Here is a 23,225-nt window from a genome sequence, read left to right as displayed (position 1 = left end):
CAAAAATCCCAAAACACAAAAAGGTGGGGACAAACCACCAATTGCTATAAGATCTGTGTGGGTATTAGCATCAGTGTAGGAAGAAGCAAAGGACAGTGAGGGGGCATTTGCCAGCCCACAGAACAGAAGAACCCCAAAATACCCAATAGGTACTCTCTATAGAGCACAGCAGGAAAAACTAAGAAAAGTATGTTAAAAAAAAAAAAAAAAAAGGACTGGGATTTGCCCACTACAATGGCACATGAGTGCAAGGGTCCATAATAAGGCATAAAGGACACAAAACACTCCAGTCTCTACAAACTTTCAAAACTAACCAACCAAAGTTCTCTTTCAGAACAAAGCCACACCAAAGAAAAACTGTTAGGAACAGGACCCAAACTGAAGACAGCGAAATAGAAAAAAGGAAAAAAAAAAAAAAGAAACCAAAGAAAACAGAGGAGAGGAGAGGGGAGGAGAGGAAAGAAAAGGGAAACTCCAGATAAATGTAGAGAAGGACAAAGGAATAAGAAGCTCTCATATAGTAAGGCAAAAAAAATTTTTTAAACATTACACAAAAACAGGAAAAGGATGTCTGTGTATTTAGAAAGGGTAACTAAACTAATAATGCATAAAAATGAGTAAAAGAAAATGACAAGTAAAATCTGATACAAAGTTATTACATTATAAGAAAAAAAGAAGGTATAAAATAAATCTCTAGAGACAAAGAATACATACCACAAACACTTGCCAAGAAAACAGATGAACATTGTAATATACTACTTCAAAACAAGCTGAAAAGACATTAAAAAATGATACGTGATATGAAAGATCAGTGTATATCAAATTTACAACCACCTCAGAAGTTATCTACCAAGAATTTAGGTGATAAAACTCAAGAAAGAATAAGAAATTAAAAAAAAATTAATTCAAAAAAGACTAAACTAGAAAAAACAAAGAGTCATAAACACAATACGTGTTGTGCTTCTCTAATGCCTTAAGAGAAAGAGAATACAAAATTTTAGAAATTAAAAACATTAAAAAGATAAAACAAATTCAAGAGAAAATAGCAAACACTGAAGATAGCTAAGGAATATCCAATATATGTACAATAGGAGTACTGAAAAAAGCAAAGCAAGAGGGCTGGGTGCAGTGGCTCATGCCTATGATTCCAACACTTGGGGAAGCCAAACCAGGAGGATGGCTTGAGTCTAGGAATTTGAGACCAGCCTGGGCAACAGAGTGAGACCCCGTCTCTACAAAAAAATTTAAAAAGAAAATTCGCTGGGTATGGTGGTAGGTGCCTGTAGTCTTAGCTACTCAGGAGGCTGAAGCAGGAGGATTGGTTCAGCCCAGGAATTTGAAGTCACAATGAGCTATGACCATGTCACTGCACTCCAGCCTGGGTGACAGAATGAGACCTTGTCTCTAAAAGAATTAAATTATATTAATAAAATAAAAATGGCAAATCATATACCTACTACTGACTAACCATGAATTATCAACATCAAGATATAGTCTAGTAAAATTACCTGGGCATCTAGGCAAAAAGACTGAATGATATATAAAGGACAGAAAATTAGATTGTTATCAGACTTTGCTCATCAGTAGTACTTGCACAAAACAATGGAGTAATATAGATACTCAAGGAAAGAAAGTGTGAGCTAAGGAGTGTGTGTGTCCACCAAACCAACTTTAAGCAGTATGGCCACAGATGAACTGTTTCCAACATTCCAGAACTTAGGGAACATAGTTCTCACAAGCTCTTCCTGAGAATTTACTAAAAAACAAGCTTCAAGAATCTAAAATAATTACATATACATTGATCTAAGGACTGGTAATAAGCATTAAATGTATAGTTACTTACAGAACTAATGCTAAAGGTGGTTAAAAGAGAGAGCATATAGAATATAATGACAGTGTATTCTGACACTGTAGATATGGTTCATATATTTTTAAAATGGTGGGCTTCCTCTGTCATTCTCTTTAATTGAAAAAAAATTATTGGACTTCTTCCCTTCCCTGTCTTCCTTTTAGCAGGGCCTGTGAGACCTGGACCAAGGAAGGTTATGGGAGCCAATGAGACAGTCATAACCCAAACCACGGCCAAGCTTGACAGGACCAGCACCAATGAGGTCAAGGAAGTAATAATTACATACAGGGGGAAACAGACAAATAAGTGGGAGCCACACTGCTCATTGTCAGAGAAGAGGATTACAAATGTGGAAACGGAGAAGGCTAGAAGGTATTTAACTAATAATGAAAGTGTGTATGTGTGTGTGTCCCTGTATTATTCTGAAACTATTATGTACATGATGTGGTATGAAGCAAATAAGTAATCATGACACATTCTATAATTTCCCACCTCTTTGAAAACCAGGATTACCACTGAGGGAAAAAGAAGATAGAAAGATAAGCTAGTGAAGTTTAAGTAAAAACCCTAAAATGTTTCACTTGAATCAGAAACAACAGCATAAACTCATAAACTGTTTTATCTTTTAAAAAAAAGCCATTCTCACTGGAGTTATATGATTTCTCATTGTAGTTTTGATTTGCATTTCTATGATAGAGATGTTGAGCATTTTTCATGTTTGTTGGCCATTAGTCTATCTTCTTTTGAAAAGTTTCTGTTCATGTCTTTTGCCCACTTTTTAATGGGGTTGTTAGATTTTTTATTGCTGATTTGCTTGAGTTCTTTATAGATTCTAGTCATCAGCCCTTTATTGGATGTGTAGCAAGCAAATATTTTCTCCTATTCTATAGACTGTCTATTCGCTCTAATGATTGTTTCCTTGGCTGTGCAGAAACTTTAATTTGATCAGGTCCCATTTATTTATTTCTGTTATTGCTGTGATTGCTTTTGGGATCTTCTTCATAAATTCTTTGCCTAGGCCAATGTCTCTGAGAGTTTTCCCAACATTTTCTTCTAGAATTCTTATAGTTTCATGCCTTAGGTTTAAGTCTGTTATCCTTCATGAGCTGATTTTTGTGAATGATGAGAGGTAAGGATCCTGTTTCAGTCTTCTGCATGTGGCTATCCAATTCTCCCAGCACTATCTATGGAATGTTGGCATGGATGTGGAGAGATAGGAAGACTCATACACTGTTGGTAGGACTGCATATTAGTGCAACCTCTATGGAAAAGAATATGAAGATACCTCAAAGAACTAAAAGTAGAACTATATTTGATCCAGCAATCCCACAACTGGCTATTTACACAAAGGAAAAAAAACATTCTGTAAAAAAGACACCTGCACTTGATTGTTTATAGCAACATAATTCACAATTGCAAAGATGTGGAAACAACACAAGTGCTCATCAATACATGAATAGATTAATAAAATGTGGTATATGTATGCCATGGTACTACTCAGTGATAAAAAATAGTGAACTGATACCTGTTGCATTAATCTGGATGGAATTAGAGACCATTCATCTAAGTGAAGTATCACAAGAATGGAAGAATAAACACCACACATGCTAACCACTAAATTGGAACTAATCAATCAACACTTATGTGCACATATGGAAATATCATTCATCGGAAATAAAGCAGGAGAGGGGGGCAGGGGGGATGGGTAAAATCACACCTTACAGGTACAAGGCATACTATCTGGGGGATGGACACACTTAAAACTTTGATTCAAACAGTATAAAAGTAATTTATGTAACCAAAATGTTTGTACCCCTGTAATATTCTGAAAAAACAAAACAAAACAAAAAAACCTACAACATAGTTCTCTGCACTGAAAAGGTCCAAAAACAATGAACAATCTAGGACATCCCAAGTGCTCAGACTGTGATGCTGAAACACCATTTTCCACTAAATAAAACCAAGATTAGCAGAGATACGCTTGATCCCAGATATAGCATAGGAAATGTATAAGAGGTACCAAAACATTATTATAACAAATAAGAAAGTAGCTACTAAAAACTACCAAAGATATGTCTATAGCTATGGTCCACAACCCCTGGGCCAGGGAGTGGTACTGGTCCATGGCCTGTTAGGAACAGGGCTGCCCAGCAAAGAAAGCTTCGTCTGTATTCACAGCCACTCCCCACTGTATGCATCACAGCATAAGCTCCACCTCCCATCAGATCAGCAGTGGCATTAGATTCTCACAGGAGCGTGAACCCTACTGTAAACTGTGCATGTGACCTAGGTTGTGCTCCTTATGAGAATCTAATGCCCGATGATCTGAGATGGAGCTGAGGTGGTGATGCTAGCGCTGGGGAGTACCTGCAAATACAGATTACCATTAGCAGAGAGGTTTCACTGCACAATAAATGTAAGGCACTTGAACCATCCCAAACTACCCCCCCCCCCGCACCCCCATGGAGTCCATGGAAAAACTGTCTTCCATGAAAACTGTCCCTGGTGCCAAAAAGGTTGGGATCTATAGGACTCAGGAAGGAACTTATATAAAACGGTTCCCATTGGCCAAAGACCTCAAAAATAATAATTAGCTGCTTTTGGAGAATGAAAAAGAATCTGTTCCTGTTCTTGAAAACTGATAACAGCAACCCAGCATTTATCATGTTCTTCCTACATGAACTGTACCACTGTATAACCTTAAGATAGGTAGAAGGGGAAGTAATTCTTTATATAAGTTATTACAGCTAATAAGCAAAAATTTACTTTTTAAAAATTTGAGGCCAGATATGAAAGTGCTTACATATTTTTAATACTTAAATGTGGCCATGAAGACTTTATGCTTACTAGTTATTAGTTACCTGTATGTTTGTCCTTTCATTCACCTAAAAATACAGTCTCCCACTGTTCTTCTGGACATCTTTCATGTTAATAGCCAGAATTTTGCTAAAGCAGAATCATACAGTTTTAGATTTTCAGCAGTGATTACGATACTGAAAGTTTTTCTACTATTTCATGTATCGGGGCTCTGCCAACGATAGCTGTGTGTGTACATGAGCTCACACTAAACACTTTTTGACTCCATAGAGTGACAATCTGGGCAAGTTATATTATTTCTGGGCCTCAAAAATCTAGTTTCATCATCTCAAAAATAGAATCAGCAAGGTTCTTAGTATTAACAATCACTGAAACCTATGCCTAAAAAGAATAAAAATCTAAAAAGATTCAGTTTAAGTACCACCAGAATTTCGAACACACTGGATTTTTCTGATTTAGTAAATGTCTTAGCTATCACATGAGATCTCTTTTACCATAATGTGCAATATTATTACCAACATTAGTTGGGATAGTAGTTATAAACCAGAGTACATTTACTTTTGGGTTTAAAACTATTCAACCTTATTTTATGCATTTACCTTCCAGACCTACTGCTTTACTTGGAGTTTCAACATAATCTGCATTTAATTATGTATATTCCATATTAAAGACCAGTGAAAAAGTTAATATAGTATTAAAAATGTTTATATGGATAATCCAAAAGTGAAGAACTGAGATTTTTAAAATATTTTATAAGTTTCTATTACACATCTGTTAGATAAAATGCCCATCATTAGTTGAATCTAATATCAGAACACAGGATTTGAAAAACAATTTTTTTCTTTCTTCCTTGTAAACTGGAAATAGTTTTTATTGTGTGATAATAAAAGTATGTTCAGCTCATTAAAAAAAAATAGTAAATATCACTTATAAATCCCTCACACAAAGTCACTATATCATTTTGATATATTTAACTCTAGTTATTCTAGTTAGCTAGCCTTCTAAGTTTTTAGATTATTTTTAAAAAGAATAATCTATATATATATTTGTAACTTAACTTTATTCAGTTGTTGATATATTATAGACATCAAGTTATAGCAATAAATATAGATCCTCATCATTTTTAACAGGTGTGTAGTGTATGAATGCAATGTATTTAATCGGCTCCCACTGATGCACACGTATACTCTTTTCAAATGTTTGCTATAGTAATAATTCCTATATATATTTTTGAATACTTAGTCTGATTATATAAAAGCTTCATTTGTAAATGTATTAACATAGAAAGCCTTACAGCTATAAAATTTGCATTTAGTTATTTAACAAATTCTCTTTATTTAAGGGAGTAAAATTAATAAACAGGTACCATTCCAGGAAATCCAGGCCTATAGATGCTATAATATATGCCCAATACTGTTGGGCATTATGGGAGCAAAAAGGATGATTAAGATTAAAATAGCTCCTGACCTCTAAGGAGTTTTTAATCTAGGAAAGAGACAGCTATACACATAGACAATAAGGGATGCATGTGGCAAGGCAGAAGTAGTAAATGTTAACTAAGCATGGAATGAGTAATCTTAATTCAGATTAAGATTAATCCCAATTTAAAGCAATTATTTTGTGCTCAAATAATTACTTTTAAAAATGACAGAAGATAGCCAGGCATGGTGGCATGCGCCTGCAGTCCCAGCTACTTGGGAGGCTGAGGCAGAAGGATGGCTTAACACAGGGCGTTTGAGGTTGCAGTGAGCTTTGATGATGCCAGTGCACTCTAGCCTGGGCAACAGAGTGACCCTGTCTCAAAAAACAAAACAAAACAAAATGACACATGAGACAAATATTATACAATCTACAAATACTATACCATCTACTCATCTATTCCAACACACTATGCAAGTTTTGTTTGCCATAGTAATAATACATGACATTCTTATAGTACTTAAGATAATAAAATATTCTCACAATAATCCTATGAAGATTACACATGAGGAAACTGTGGCCTAGGAAAAGAAGAGGCAATGACAGGAATTGAAGCATTATTATATATCCACTAGATACTTCCTATTTCCTCTAGAATGGAAGTTCCATGAGGACAAGTACACTGACTTATTATCCACTCAATCCCTAGTTCCTAGAATACTGTCTGCACAGAGAAACACTCAGTAAAAATTTGTTGAATAAATAACCCCCTATTATATAGATGAGAAAATTGAGGCTCAGAAAGATTAAGCCATGTACCGAAGGTCATTCTACTGTTAAATTAAGTTTAAAACCCAAATTTAGTATTCTTTCAACCGTAATACCTAGTATTATTAGTTTGGATACTAGCTGAAATTTAGAAATCATTTTGTAACACTTAACTTGGCTCTTTTAAGAAATAATTGTCTTGGCCAGGCACGATGGCTCATGCCTGTAATCCTAGCACTCTGGGAGGCCGAGGCAAGAGGCTCCCTTAAACTAAGGAGTTTGAGACTTGTCTGAGCAAGAGCAAGATCCAGTCTCTACTAAAAAAAATAGAAAAAATTAGCTGGGTGTGGTGGCATATGCCTGTAGTCCTGCCCCAGCTAGTTGGGAGGCTGATGCAGGAGGATCGCTTGAGCCCAGGAGTTTGAGGTTGCTGTGAGCTAGGCGGATGCCATCATACTCTAGCCCAGGCAACAGAGTGAGACTCTACCTCAAAAAAAGAGAAAGAAATCATTGTTTGTTTTGAGTGTATAATATGTACTCATCACTAAATTTTAATCAAGTCAAAACAGAAAAAAATGGAATTATCCTAAAAGGAATATATTGGATAATACTCCAGATGTATAATGACAGTTTAAAAATGGGGACAGAACTTTGAACTTTTTATACAATATAAACTTTAAAATAATGTAGCAAAAAAAGAAAAATCTCTCGCACACAAGGGAAAAATAATAAAAAGAGAACTATTTTAATTGCTATTGTGCAGATAGATGCTGCAAATTATACATTATCCATTCATTATACGTATCCATTCATTAAAGTAGATAAGACGCCCTTTTTTGAAGCTGTAGGTCACCATTTGATCCAAATTACTAAGATGTTCTTAAAAACAATAAAAATGCTTTCCTCTAAAAAAAAATGTACACTTCAAACTGTCCTCCAATTACTATGAAACACTAAAGTATTAAAATAGTAACATAAAGCATTAAACAGTGAGGTTGTATCCCTCTCTGAAAATCGAAAACAAATCAATAATTCAATAAATGTACAGTTTAAGAAACTAACGTGTAATTTAGTTCTACTCATTGACATTATTTTTCCAAAATTTTTAAATTTCCTGTGGTAGCTATTCATATATCAATACTTTCAAATGTAAACTCATAAAATATTTGAAAGTTGTACAATTCAATTCACTGCAGTAAGTGTAAAAAAATATTCTCAACTAAAAACATGGAAAGCAACAATAATGTAGATCCATTTGGAGATCAAGATTTTCCTCAAGGAAAACTCTTACCAATTTATTAAACTATTATATATATCAGACTTTTTACTTGCCAAAAATAAAATTTTAAGAGGACAAAAATCATGGAATTTAGCTAAAATTCAGTTCACAGTTTTCCATTCACTATATAAGAATAATGGAAATTAAATGCAATATTTTCTTTTGGCCTTTTAGTATAAGCACATCCAGAAGAACATTCAGTCAACTTCTTAAGTTATAAGGGTTTGGTGTTCACCAGAATATGTGAAATTCAACGATAAAATTTAAAAATCTCATTTGTAACCAATAGCTTCAATTTCCTTCTACATGAAATCTGTTATCAGAATCTTACACAAATGTTTTAGACCTTACCCTCTCATGAATTCATAAATTATACCAATAAGCATCTGAGAATGTTCTATGTAAAATATATTTTCCTAAATAATTGCACGTACCTTTATTTCAACTCACATCAACCATGTGATGACATCTTTATTTTACATATAACACAAAAAGGCTTAGAGAAGTAATCTATCCCTCCTTAAAAAGGTGTCAAAGACAGTCTACCCGTGAAGTTTTTAGACCGCGGCTGGTAGTCACATACTGCCTTACATTTGTACTACCAACTCTTACTCTTATATTTCTTAATTTTTCCTACATTTCATGTCTTTAAGAGCAACAACTATGTTGTGCTTTGATGTTTTACCGTGTCCTCTGGTAGAAGGATTCAAGTTGTTTGCATGACAGACTGTGCACATTTGGGCAGGTTTTAAGAATTCTTAGAGTCTCATAAAATATAACCAAAATTAATTGAGTACTTAACTGTACTAACATTCATAGTACTTATTGTACTAACTACCTGTATTAACCCATTTAATCCTCACAACAGCACTGTGAGATCAGTACACTGTCCCCATTTTACAGATGAAAAAGCCAAAAGCTAGAGAGGTTCTCTACCTTGCCCAGGAATACAGTTACAAGCTAGCAGGTGAAGAGTAAGGCTTCAAAAGCCAAGTTATTCTGTATAGACTGCCTACTAACTTAATGTTAATACTGTCCCTCTAGGACTAGATAATGACCAGATGAAATCATATATTCATACAGTAAGGGAGAGGGGAATAAAAAATAATTAACTCCTGGTAATGATTTCTTGGATATGACAGCAAAAGCATAGGCAATAAAGCAAAAGTGGACAAACGGCACTACAACTTAAAATTTCTGTGCATCAAATGATATAATCGAGTAAAAAGGTAACCTATAGAATGGGAGAAAATATTTGCAAATCATACATTTGATAAGGGATTAATACCCAGAATACACAAATAATTCCTACAACTCAACAAGAAAAAACAAAAACCTGATTTAAAAAATGGGCAAAAGACTTGAATAGACATTTCTCCAAAGATAATATATAACTGATCAATAAGCATATGAAAAGATGCTCAACATCACTAATCATCAGAGAGATGCAAATCAAAACCACAATGAGATATCACCTGCTACCCACTAGGACGGCTACTAACAAAACAAACAAAAACCAGAAAATAAGTGTTGGCAATAGGACGGCTACTAACAAAACAAACAAAAACCAGAAAATAAGTGTTGGCAAAGAAACTGCATCCCTCATGTACTTTTCCTGTGAATGTAAAATGGTGCTATGGAAAGCAGTACTGTGGTTTCTCAAAGATTAAATACAGAATTACCATATGATCCAGCAATCCCACTTCTGGGTATCTAAAAAATTTGAAAGCAGGATCTTTGTATACCTATGTTCATAGCAGCATTATTTGTACTAGCCAAAAGGTGGAAGGAACCCAAATGTCCATCAACAGATGAGTGGATAAACAAAATGTGGGGGCCATGGAATATTATTCAGCATTTGCAAAAAAGGAAATCCTGTCACATGCATGGATGAAACTTGAGAACATTATGCTAACTGAAATAAGCCAGTCACAAAAAGACAAAATACTATATGACTCCACTTATATAAAATATATAAAGTAGTCAAATTCATAGAAATAAAAAGCAGAATAGTGGCTGGGGGGATGGGGAAACAGGGAGCTATTTAATTGGCACGGTAAATGAAAAGTTCTGACAATACCTTGTACAACGTGAATATACTTAACACTACTGAACTGTACAGTTAAAAATGGTTAAGATGGTAATTTTTATATGTTTCTTACCACAATTTAAAAAAATTTATTAATTCCTTTCTCTCCTTTGCCTTCTTTTTCCTGTCCTCTGTAGTACAGTGTTCCAGGGCAATGTAATAAAAAGGACAGAGAGAAAAGCAAAGGACACAAGAGCTTCAACAATGAAGAAAAGAAAAATTAACAAAATAAAACAGGTAGCCCCACATTTTTATTAATTTATCAATATTTTCTTCTTAACCTGAAAATAAGCGAAACAGTATCCTATTGGCAAGGCAGTAGAGTATAGCAGTTAAAGGTCTTTTGGAGTCTCAAAGCTCAGCTACTGTTCTGACTTTTCCACTAATTGTTGTGCGACCCTGGATAAGATATTTTCATTCATTCACAATTCATTCACTGATTCATTCATTCATTCATTCATGTATTTCCACATGGTTTATGTAAACCAGGTCAAAAGAATTCTGTGCCTCTACATACAACTCTTGGCACTGTGTAACTGGTCAATAAATGTTAGCTATTTTTACTTTGAAGCCTAGAGAACTGCACAATAAACAAGGTGAATTCAACTAAAGTAAGTCCAATACCCTATTCTTTAGAGATTTGCTTAATTTGTCGGCAATTATGATGTTTCCAAATCAGATACTATTCAGCAAATCATTACTGACTCTTGATCATTCCTGTTCCCCGCTTGTCTCCCAAGGAAAAGCAATGTCATCGCAGGTATTGGAAGGTGTTTGCTTTGGGAACAGTTTTCTACCCAGCCCAGAGATGGTGGGACCGGAGATTAGCCACTGGAGTGAGTTCCCCGTTCCTCTCACTTCCCGAGCGGCCTAGGCCTCCTCCGGGGGCGAGGCTGGGAAGGAAGGGAGGCCACATAACCAGACCCCCAGATATCAAGCCCCACTGTGGAGAACGGGACCAGACGGGTCCCCTCCCGGGAGAACGCGAGCTGGACGTCTATGAAAATGCCGGGAGCCGGGGGCAGGCGGGCGTGGAGTCGCGGGCGCCCGTGCCGAGGCCGGCGGGCGGGCGGGGGTGTGTCGTGTCGGGCCGGGCCGGGCCGGGCGGGCACCGGGGCCCGACCGGGAGGTGGGGCGGGCGGGCCGCGCGGCGCCGGCCGGGCAGGCGGGCAGGGGCGCCGGGTCTCACCGCGGGCCGCGGGCAGCGGGTAGAGCTTCTCGGCCTTCTGCAGGAAGCGCTGGGCCTTCTCGCGGTCGCCGGCGTTCAGCGCCTCCCGGGCGATCTCCACACATTTCTCCGCCTCATCCCGGTTCCCCTCCATGGCCTGCGCCTTCTTCCGTTTCCTCCGGTTGCGCAGCGACGCGGGCGGAAGCCGCCGCCGCGGACAGGAGAGGCCGGCCGGCGGGGCGTGCGGCGGCGGCGGCGGGGAGGAGCGCAGGGACCGCGGCGGCGGCGGCCCGGCCTCGCGGCTCCGCCTCCTACGGCGGCCTCCCCGCCCCGCGGCGGCCTGCGCGAGCCGCGTCCCTCCGGCCCGGCCCGGCCCGGCCCCGCTCCCCGGCGCGGCGCCCACCCGCCCGCCCGGGCACGGCGGGCGCTCGGCGGCGCGGGCAGGGCCCCGGGCGAGGCTGGAACCCGGGCGACCCGCGCGGACGGGCCAGAGCGAACGGACAGCGGAGGGGACACTTGTCCCAGCAAAATTCCCAGAGCGCCGACGCCCCGCCCCTGGCCCGCCGTCGCGGGACCCGGCCAGGCGAGGCCGGGGTCAGCCCCAACTCCGCGCTTCCGGACACCGGCGCCTTCCTGCCTCCCACCGGCCTTGTTTTACTGCCTTATTTCAGCTCCACATTTCGCTGACCCATTTATCTCAGGCTATCCAAGAAAAGGTAAAAAGGAGTTTAGTGTGTGGTTTGCAATTATTCCCTGTAATCGTGTATGGCTAAAACCGGGCGGGAAACCAGCCCCTTCAGTGCATTAGCCACAAAACTAAACTCCTGATTTCTCCTTTTTCCATTTTTGTAACATTACCTTTGGGAAGTGCCATGTCACGTGAGTCTCCTCAGTGGGGGGAAATGGGTCAGTGTATGTTTGGTAATGTCTACATCCAAATTTGCAGTTTAAAAACTTACCAGAAACCAAGCGTCAAAATGATCTGCTCAACCCAACCACGAGATTATCAATTTTTATATAACACTGAGTGAGCCAAGCTATTCTTAGCCATGCTAACAACTCACTACTTAGAAAGAAATCCTGATTCTTTCATAAAATGGGTTTAATATATCCCCAAAAACGTTAACATACTTAAGAGTATTTGACAATTTCAGACTTCAAAGTCATGCTTGGCATATAGCCCCAGTATCCTCAAAGTTTAAACTGAAAGTTCATTCCGTGGAGGCAGCTATATATAGGACATCCCCACCTGCCCTCTCCCCCCTAGTCCACCACAGGAAGTGGACTGGTGTGGCCCTGCCTCACGGCAAGCACCAGTATACGGAGCTGAGATGGTCAAACAGCCTCAGAAACAGTAACAATCCCACTCCAACTCCCACCAAAGCTTAAAAACCTTTAATAGCTCATTAAATAACATTTAAAAAGTTAAACATTTGGGCTATCTGACTTTGTTGATCTACAGATTATCGATTTATTTCACAGGAAAAAATGTTGCTTAGTTATTGCTGGATGGTAGTCGAAAGACACAAGTTTGTATTGTGATCAAGCAAATTTAAAACACAACTAGTTTGGGATATGACCTTTATTGAGCTTATCCACCAGAGTGGAAATAATGTCTGTACAAAACCAAATGTTTGTTACTATAACTTCTGCATCACAATTAAAATCCAAACAGTTTTTTAAAAACAGTCAACTCAATCAAAACCCACTACTTCAGAATCAATAGCTTCTTTGAAGCCACAGTAACACTTAAATATGGTTAAGACTTGAATGCAGAAATTTGGTTGGTTGGAAAGCTAATTAAACTTCCAACTTGCTCAAATAGAATTACAAAAAGGCAAAATTGTGTTTTTCACAGAGATACAGTCCACTGGAATCACCAACACTGGACAGCTGTTAGAGTATTTAGAGTCCTGAGATAATAAGGGATCCAGGCATCCTTTAGACAGTCTTCTGTTGTCCTTTCTTCCCAATCAGAGACTTGTGGATGTGTGGAATGACACCTAGGAAAGTAACAGGGATTAATTCTACTTAAAATACATATTTTTAAAATCATACAGTACTTGAAACCAAGGCAGTTACACTGTTCAACTTGGAAGCTATCTTTAAAACCGTGAGGCTCCAAGTATGACAAACTGAGTTACAGACTAATCAAATTTCATGATATACTGCACCAATGAAAATATACTTAAATGTCCTCCTCTAGACTAAAAACCACTAACGGAAATTGCAGCAGCAACGAACTCTTTAAAGGAATTTCAAATACAATTTTAGTGGTTACATACCACCACCAGCAATTGTAGCCTTGATAAGAGAGTCCAATTCTTCATCTCCACGAATAGCAAGTTGCAAATGACGAGGGGTAATACGCTTTACCTTTAAGTCTTTTGATGCATTTCCTGCCAATTCCAGTACCTAGAAGGCAGAATCTAATCAATCTCCTTTCAACTTTCCTTCGACCAAGATCCAGAGAGCAGAATCACATCTTCATGAATGTAATAACTGTCGTCACCCCTCACCACCCAAATGACAAGATACACAAAGCTACACAGGGGCGTGCAATTCTATTTCCAAGAGCTACAAACTCAACCCCGCAGGCTCCCTGCTGAACACCAGCTCCCTCTAGCGGTCCCTGCGGCTGCCGCCGCGACCGGGGCCTGGGAGTTTTCTTGCATCACTTTCCTCCGTCGCTGCGCCGCCTCCCCGCCCCCCAGATTATAGACGTCCACGGCTTACCTCTGCGGTGAGGTACTCCAGGATGGCTGCGCTGTACACGGCGGCGGTCGCGCCCACACGGCCGTGGCTGGTCGTCCTGGATTTCAGGTGTCGATGAATGCGGCCCACCGGGAACTTAACCGCAAGCACACACAGACACAAATGCACAAAGATACGAGGGTCAGGGACGGAACTGCACGCGCGCCACGCCGAGGGCACGGACGCCGGCGCAGCGACGCGCCCGGTCCGGCTCGCGCGATCGCGGCCCCCGTGCCTATCGCATCGGCCGCCCGAGTCGCGACAGCGCGTCGCGCGCGCCACGACGAGACGCCATCGGGAGACCGTACACGAGAGGGGGCGCGGGGACGACGCCACGACCGCCGGGCTGCACGAGCCACTACTGACCTGCAAGCCGGCCCTCTGCGAGCGGGAAACCGCCTTTGTCTTGGCCTTTCCGGAGTCCTTCCCAGCCTTGCCGCCAGCCTGCGGCGCGCACACGCCGGAGCGGAGGAGGAACGCGGAATATAGAATTACCAGGGCGGCCGCCCCTCCCCCGCCGTCCGGGCGCGAGCGCGGCCCCGCGCCCCGCCGGGGTCTCCGGGCCGCCGCGCGCCGCAGGGGCGACCCCGCCCGCCCCCCGCCGCGCGCTCGCCGCGGCCGCGCGCCCCCGCCAGCCCGCCCGCCCGCCGGCCCGCCGCGGCGTCGCGCGCGCCCAACCGTCGCCGCCCGCCGCGGATCGGAGGCTGCTCCGCTCGCAGCCGACACAACACCTTCCCCGCCCCCCGCTCCTCCAAACGCCGTCCCTGCGCGTTCCCAACCGTCGCCCCTTCGCCCCGTCCCCGTGTGTGACGGGCTTTCTCCGCCGGCAGAAAGCCGCGGAGTCTTCGAGCGCCTCTGCGAAGTTTACCATTTCGAATTCAGCTGCAGCTCAAACAAGCACGGCGGAGAAAGGGCTAATCAGACGCACGGCGAGACCCACCGCCTACTCCTTCGCCGCACCGCGATTCAAACTGCGCTGTCTCCCGCCTTCCCCGCTCCCTTTATACTGCAGAATGTTCCCTCATCCGGGAACTCGGATTGCTCATCCCACCAATGGCTGCCGCCCGCCCTCGGGACGCGTCCTTGAGACTTCAGCCAATGAGCATGCGAAGAAAAGGGCGGAGGGGCGGGCACTCCCAAGCTCAAGCGGCGATTGGGGCGTGGGGAGGAGGTGGGGGAGGGCGGAGGGAGGGGAACGGGGGAGAAGAAGGGCGCAGCGGCGGGAGGGAAGCAACAGAGCGAGCGACGCTGCGGGAGCGGCGCTGCCAGCGGCCGCCGTCACGTGTCTGGAGGAGGGGCTGAGAGGGGCAGCGGAGGGGCGCGCTAGCGCCCCCTGGTTCCCTAGCGGGGTCCCGCAGGCCACGTGAAGTCTCGCTGAGGGTCTCGCGCGCCCTGCCTCTCCCGCCCGCCCTCGGCGCCTCCCGGGCAGAGCCCTGCCGCCCGCAGCCCGCTTCCGGGCCCGCCCTCCTCCCCGCCGCCGCCCGCGGCTCTCCCGGGTGACAGGTGGCGTGGACGGACGCGTCCTGGGCGGGCGGCCCCGGCTCGGCCGAAGCCTCCGCGCGCCGCCGTCTCGGCGGGGACCGCCTTGCTTCCCGTTAGACGGGTCGCGCCGCCTCCTCGCCGCTCTTGAGCCCGGGAGTCGTCGGGGACAGCTGGCGGGGCCGGGGCTCCCGGCGGGCGCGACTGGCCTTTTTGCCTTGTCTGCAGGGACGGGGAGCTGGGGGTGAGGCAGGGTCCTTCTCTTTAAGCAAATCGTAAACCACCGGCTTTGGAGACCGTACAGCAGTGGATTGTACCTGCAGTCTGCTGTCTAAAGTTGATTTAGTGAGGCCTCAGAGCTGTTATGTGTCAACTTTTCTACACTAAACACTTTGCTGCATGACAAATGTTCGGTAAATGTCAATGGGCCAACTCCAATATGATTCACAGGCAGTTACAGATGGTCCATGTAATCAATTGCAAATGGCGGGCTTAAAAAATAGTACTGTACACACAGTACTACCATAATGTCAGCCACTGAGTCTTCCAGCCAATGGATGAGTAACACCTGTGTGCACCTCCCGCTGCCTGGGGACAGTAGTGTTCTAAATCCCTCGTATTTATAGTGTTTTAGTGCATTACGCTTCAAATACAATTGAGTAGTTCCAACGTGAAGACAATTTTGAAACATACTCTAAAGTACTTTAGATTGGGTTTCAATTTGAAAGATTATATCAAATTATAGGACCTCCCTATTTCTGCGAGATAAATTCTAAAGAAGAGGTTCCCAGCAATTTTGACACTAAGCCTTACTGTGTCTTCTTGGAACTAAGGGATTCTTATGATATCATTAACAGTGAGGGTTCATCAGTGCCCCCACTGATGATATGAAGATAAAATGCTGTGAACCCTGATGTGATAGTGAGCTTGGCTTTGTGGTATATCACAAACCGACATCAACACCTCTGGTTGAGGTGGTACTTTATGAGCTCTTTGCTATGAAGCCCAACAAAAGGAATTTACTGTTACCTCACTGAACAGTGATTAAGAGAATGTTTTTAGGAGTTCACAAAGATCAACAGAGTCTACTCAACCCAGATCAGCCATTTCAGGAAGTGCAGAGATCGTGGGATCTCTTTTAATATACCACTAACTTATTTTGTCCATACTTGAGTCCTCAGAATTTGTGGAAATTTACTGTTTTAACGTCAAAAATCAAGATTCTTTTCTTCTCATCCTTTCATTATCTATTATTGATATCAATATTGATTTTTAGGATTTGGGGGGTAGAGGAAAACCATCCGTGCATTGAAATTGTTTTTCCTAATGAGATTTCACTTGCTTATCCAGTTGGCCCTTTCCCTCTGTATCCGTGGGTTCCACATTTGTTTATTCAACCAACGAAAGATCAAAGAAAAACCAACCAACCAAAGATTATTCTAAAATAAAATAAAAAGATGGCTGCATCTGTACTGAACATGTACATGTATAGACCATTTTTTGTCATTCCCTAAATAATACAATATAACAACTATTTATATAGCCTTTACATTGTATTAGGTATGGGGGGATGTGCATAGGCAATATGCAAATACTACTACACCATTTTATATAAGGGACTTGAGCATCAGGGATTTGGGTATGGGGGGGGGGCTGTCCTAGAACCAATCCTCCATCAATACAGAGTGGTGACTATATTAGTATTTGTAATTCTATCACTACAGCTAAATTATAAATACACACACACAGAAATGTCTCTGCCACGTTTCTAACATAATGGTGAGAAGATTGTTGTAGACATTTAACACATTTTTATTATTATATTGTCTTCTTTTGTCTCTGTATATATGCAACTGAGATGGGAGGCAATACCATACATCATAACATATGATACACAACCATAGTTATATGTTAATATATGATAGCACTAGATTGGTGTTGTCAGTCAGTTAGGTAAAATAGAGCATAGTCATCAAGTCGTTCTACTTGCCAGGCATTATGTCAAGTAATAGCAGTTGGGAGACAAGATATATATGGCTTAGGACCTTCCCTTCATTTAGCTCAGAAGATTAGACAAGGAGGAATATTAAAAAAAAATGCCTTAATCATCAAGACCACATTCATAAGTCTGTTAGAAAATAAGTACCTGACTAGCTGCCAAATCAACAATACCTCTAGTTTAAAGGACAGAGAGACAACATTGAATTAAAGTGTTTTAAAGGGTTTATGTTTAAATGGACTAAAGAGACTAAAAATTGACTAGAATGGTGGGTTGGTGTAAGAAGTGGCAGTTGGAAGGTAGCTATGACGGAGATTCTTGGTTATAACCCCACATCCATTTTCCCATCTCCCTAAGTCATAGCACTTCTGATTTTTGGTGGGACACATAGTATTTTGGTTTGTTTTGTGCTGCTATAACAAAATATCTAAGACTGGAGAGTTTACAAATAAAATAAATTTATTTCTCACAGTTCTAGAGGCTGGGAAGTCCAAGGTCAAGCCACTGACTTCCAAAATGGCTGGTTGATGCTGTGTCCTACGTGGCGGAAGGTACAGAAGGCCAAAGGGGGATGAACTCCCTCCATCAAGCCCTCTATAAGGGCACCAAATCCTATTCATGAGGGTGACTCCCTCATGGCTCACTCTCCTTTCAAAGGCCACACCTGGAAACATCGGGGATTAAATTTCAACATGATTTTTGGAGGGGACAAAAACATTCAAACCATAGCACATGGTCATCAAAATAAAGCTACATTTGCCCTAGAAAGTAAGTTTTGACCAAAAGGTGTAAACTGCAGTGGTGGTTGCAACATCCAAGAAGTTTCCTTAAACAAGGCAAACCCATTTCTTCTTGCTGACTGGAATTAAGACAGAATTGGAGAACCATCTTGAGCCATGAAATGAATTTGGAAATATAGGCCACACGTGAAGGAATAATAAAATAGAAGGAGCAAGGGTATTTGGTACTGTGAAGTATCAAACCTACCCTGGCTCTCTGAACTTTTATATCTATTTCATTTGAGCTACTTTTATGTTGGTTTATCTGTCACTTTCAGCTGAACCTAATCCTAAACATTATAGTAAGTCGAAACCCTGAATATAATACTTGGAGAAAGATAGGAGGATTTACCCTGAGGGACTGAGAAACCAATTAATCTTTCCCAGAAGCAGAGAATACAGTGTTCCTCAATTTTAGGGTACTAATCTAGCATGGAGTACAGTGGAAATCAGAAAAGAGAAAATTTGAGTTAGAAGGCTGGTAAAGTTGATGTCACTTAGGTCTAAAGCCTACAACTAGTATAACAGTAAACATCAGGGAATGTCGTAAAGCATCTTGAAAAAAAAAAAAAAGCATTAAGATTTTGTGACCGATTGGGTACGATATTTGGGAAGATGTAGTGGATTGATACCAAGGGCATGAAAGAAAATACTCAGACTTTTTAGATTGTGGTCTGGATATAAAGTAGAAAACCATGTATAGAAACAGAAAAGCCAAAAGGGTAGATGCAAATGAACCAAGGGGAGGTGAAAGTGGCAAGTCAGGAAAGTTATGAAATATTGACTTTAAGTTGACATTACGGGAGATCCAAGTGGAATTTTCTAGTAAGTATGTTGGCAATAAGGGCAAGTGATTGTGAAAGAAATCAGTTTCAGAAATACATCCCAAGGAGTATTTTTAACAAAAGTTAGGTTATGATGTCACCACAAATGAGAATGCCAAGGAAAAGAGTGAATACGATTGAAAGCTGAAAAGCAGACAAAGAAAAAGACCCGGAAAAGTGAAGGATAATGGGACCGTGGACACAGCGATTCCACACTAAGCTGGAAAACTCTTTGTGGCTATAACATATCACACAATGATGTTCAGAACATTCTACCCGTGTATTGCTAGTTATGGGTAATGAACATTCATTTGCTTTTGATCTTTAGTGTAGTACTCTCTTCTTTTTACCAAAGATGATGATGTTGCCATAAATTCTGTGACTAAATCAGGTATTATCAAAACTCTCGGTTGTTATGTAAATCTGTTATTCCCAATGTTACAACAGAATGAAAAATGAGAAAAGCTCATTGGCTAAATTTTGTAAGTTTGAAATTTCACAAAGCTTCCTTAGTATTAATGACAATTTCATCCTAAGGAAGAAAAGGAAGCTTCACTAGAAGAGTGTAAAACCACACAACAGAGACAGCACCGCTCACCCAAACAGATTTAGCCACAGGGCAAAAATCACATAAAAGTTGTGGCCATCATACCTTTTGTTAAAACCCCCAAACAGGTGAACCCAGTCTTTTCAGTGGGATGGAAATGGCTCAGAGAAGAGTCTAAAGGCTTTTCTCTGCCCTCCAACTTTTTTATGTGTGTTTGGGGGAGGCAGTGTTTAGGGTTGTTACCGCCACATAACCTAGTGAAAGCTAATACAGCTGTCAATAAATCTGAGAATCGTCTTGCTAGATATTGTAACTATTTTAAGGAGTTTTTTTCAAGTTTGTTATAGAATGACTATTGTTGGGATTTCAAATTGTCAGGACCCAGGCAGAGGATGAAAGAGTAATGTTTTTGTGCATAGGAATAGATACATGGTTATCAGATAATGATTCATGAGTCAGCAGATTTAGGATATTTGAGACATGCTGTTAAAGAAGATCAGGTGCTCTAAAATATTTCCTAGTGATCCTCTTCATTTTTTATGGCATTTTATGAGTTTTCAGTGGACTTTCACCTAGAGTCCCATTTCAGCCTGAAAATATCTGAGGTAGACAAGAACATAGCTTATCTTCATTTTTAAAAATAAGGAAATAGACTTAAGGTGACATTCAGACATACAAGGACCAGATGCAGGTCCTCCATGCTCTTTATATACCTTTATGCTTCTGAATGAAAAACTTCCTGGAAGAGAATTTAATTAGTGCCTATGTCAATACATACCTGTGATTTTCTGTCTTAAATGAAATATGTAAATATGTAAACTCTATAATTGAACATCTTTTGAGACATCAATGTCATTCTCTTTAGGTGAATACTGTTTTGTCTTCTAGTGTCTTGATGTTTTGTGAAATAGTCATTAATTTATTCAAGAAGACTTCTCCACTCCTCAGAATCTTAGCACGAAACAGAGAAGATATCTTCTTCCACTAATGCATTAGTCTCCAGCGACTCTAGGCAAGAGCTGTGCGGGTCATTTATCATATTTACCACAGGATATAGAAACTGATATGCTGTCACTCCGTTTAGTTTTTTATTTCCTGTTTTAAAATGAATTCATCTTAATTCTTACAAATGAAACAAGTCACTTTTTTTTTTCCCTGAGCTAAGCTGACAACTTAGGAAATTTTCAAAATTTGTAGGGAGAGGAAAAAGCCTGGTAAATCAGTGATATTGTATATTATAAAGTAGAAGTACTTGCTTCATGTCATTTATTTTGCAATGTAGTAAAACTTTACTCCTTTGCAGAGAAGGCCTGCTCCAATTAATGTATATTATGAATTATGGAGCAATTAAAGATAGAGTGTATGCATATATGAGATATATAAATATAAACATTAAGTATATAACAAATTTATAATACATTTACATGTGAATATATATAAAACTCCAAGTGATTGCTAACTGATGTTGACAAGAACAAATACTAGTACATTTGCTTTAAAAAAAGGATTTATAATAGCATTATTTGCAAATGTACCAAAGCTCAAAAATTTTTTAAATATATATTTGAAAATTTCTATAGTTTGTGTTTTCTAAGTTGGTTTATGAATATTCTTTAAGGATAATTCAAACTATATTTCAATTGTCAACAATGTGCTGAAAATTCCAGATGACTAGGATCGAAAACATTATAGCTCTACTCTTGATTAGCTGTTGCAATCTGACCTCTAAGGCTGAGGAATGTGACTTAAAACTGAAATTTATAAAGCAAGTACAACATTTTAATTCATTTATTTATTTTATCTGCCTAAGCCACCCCTAGATGTGGAAACTTTGCTTTGAATGATAGTTAATTAAAAATGTAGACATTTATAAAATTGCATGTGTCATTAGCTCCCTCGCTCCATTTGTTTAGCACACTTCCAACACCTATTTTTTTTTTTTTTTTTTTTGAGACAGAGTCTCACTCTGTCATCTGGGTGGTGTCAGCCCACCTCACAGCAACCTCAAACTCCTGGGCTCAAGCAATCCTCCTGCCTCAGCCTCCAGAGTAGCTGGGACCACAGGTGCACACCACCATGCCCAGCTAATTTTTTCTATTTTTAGTAGAGATGGGTCTCACTCTTGCTCAGGCTGGTCTAGAACTCCTGAACTCAAGCCATTCTCCCACCTTCACCTCCCAGAGTGCTAGGATTATAGGCACGAGCCACCATGCCTTGTCACTAATAACTATTTAGAAAGAACAAACCACTATTTCACTTACATGATCTTAATATGGATTATAGATACATATATATAAACATTGGGGTTAGTATACATAAGAATGTGAAGTAGGTAACCAAAGCCCTGAACGGCTGAGATTGGCTCACTGTTCACTAGACCCATGTCTTCTTCCTGTGATGTGTTCTTGTCAATGTGTGTAGGAGTGACGTGTCATTTCTACATCAAGACTTTTAAAAAGTAGGTGTGCCTTCTGCCTTTTGTTTCTGTATTTGAGAGCTGTATGCATATGACTCCAAGGTAGTAGAGGAGGTTAAATCCACGAGATAAATACATAAAAGGACTTTTGACAACCAGAAGCACCGACACAAATTGTGCTAAGCCACCACAATTTTGTCGTTTGTTACAGCAGTTAGCCTTTTCTAACTAACACACCTTGTTTACAATCATGAAACGATCAATGTCAAGGTGTTTTGGGGAGATCTATACCTATGTAATCTACTACTAGGACACAAGTCTCATTTGCTAATACTATACAATGTAAAAAGTTTTGGCAAAGATTTCCTCCTAAAGAACCCTTATTTTTATTATTTCCTAATTTTAAAAAAGATTGTGTACTGCAAAATTACAAAATAATGTATGCACAAGGTTTTTTATTGTGGCATTATTTGTAATAGCAAGACATTGGAAAGAACCACCAAATGATCATTGATAGGGAACTTGGTGAACAAACCATGGTACATCAACATAATGAAATAGGATGGAGCAGTAAAAAGGAATGAGGAAATTTTTACACATAGATATAGAGTAATCCCTGGAATATACTATTAAGTGAAAGAAATGAAACGCAGAAAAGGGTATGTAGTAAGGTATGTTTGGGGTAAGAAGTTGCATAGTTGATTATATTGACAGAAAGAAACAATAGTGGATGGATAAATTAAAAAATTAATAATTATTACACAAGAGAAAGGGCAGAGAAGACAGGGATGGAAGGGGGGACGGAAAGGATCTTCTTATTTTACAGTTTTTATTTTGGTAGATTATAAATGTTTTCTATAATTTAAAAATCCCCAAATTTAATAAGCAATCTGTAAATATTGAAAGCAAACAAACCTAACTGGATATTAAACTTATACCATATTCTAACAGAGAAAAGAATTATTTCATGTAAATTTACAAACAGTATTAATCAATCTTCAGCAGGACATACTACAAAGGCAAAAAGAACTACCAAGA

At 40.4% G+C, this 23,225-nt stretch overlaps 2 protein-coding genes and 1 long non-coding RNA gene across 4 annotated transcripts in view; 1 reads left to right on the top strand and 2 right to left on the bottom strand.

Moving 5' to 3' along the window:
* Window positions 1-11,679, bottom strand: part of DNAJB14 (DnaJ heat shock protein family (Hsp40) member B14) — a 44,346-nt gene extending 32,667 nt beyond the window's left edge. The window contains exon 1 of one of the 2 annotated variants that reach the window (XM_020284609.2): window positions 11,411-11,679. In XM_020284609.2, the coding sequence (XP_020140198.1) occupies window positions 11,411-11,543 (133 nt within the window). In that variant the 5' untranslated portion in view covers window positions 11,544-11,679. The remainder of the gene's footprint in view (window positions 1-11,410) is intronic. The other variant, XM_020284610.2, reaches the window with a different exon arrangement.
* LOC142865521 (uncharacterized) lies at window positions 1,458-10,832 on the top strand. Its single transcript, XR_012915723.1, has 2 exons — window positions 1,458-2,221; window positions 10,359-10,832. It is a non-coding gene; the product is annotated as an uncharacterized LOC142865521 (long non-coding RNA).
* Window positions 11,680-12,956: 1,277 nt separating the features above from the next.
* On the bottom strand, window positions 12,957-15,192 carry H2AZ1 (H2A.Z variant histone 1). The gene is made up of 5 exons (XM_012738397.2): window positions 15,012-15,192; window positions 14,510-14,587; window positions 14,126-14,239; window positions 13,675-13,804; window positions 12,957-13,392 (listed from the first exon to the last, which is right to left on the bottom strand). The coding sequence occupies exons 1-5, from the start codon at window positions 15,012-15,014 to the stop codon at window positions 13,331-13,333; spliced, it is 387 nt and encodes a 128-aa protein (XP_012593851.1). The 5' UTR covers window positions 15,015-15,192; the 3' UTR covers window positions 12,957-13,330.
* Window positions 15,193-23,225: the final 8,033 nt, after the last annotated feature.

This window comes from Microcebus murinus, chromosome 29, assembly GCF_040939455.1.
Source record: "Microcebus murinus isolate Inina chromosome 29, M.murinus_Inina_mat1.0, whole genome shotgun sequence".
NCBI classification, from domain to species: Eukaryota; Metazoa; Chordata; class Mammalia; order Primates; family Cheirogaleidae; genus Microcebus; species Microcebus murinus.
The sequence above is the reverse complement of the archived record's forward strand: the minus strand, read 5'-3'. Positions and strand labels throughout refer to the sequence as shown.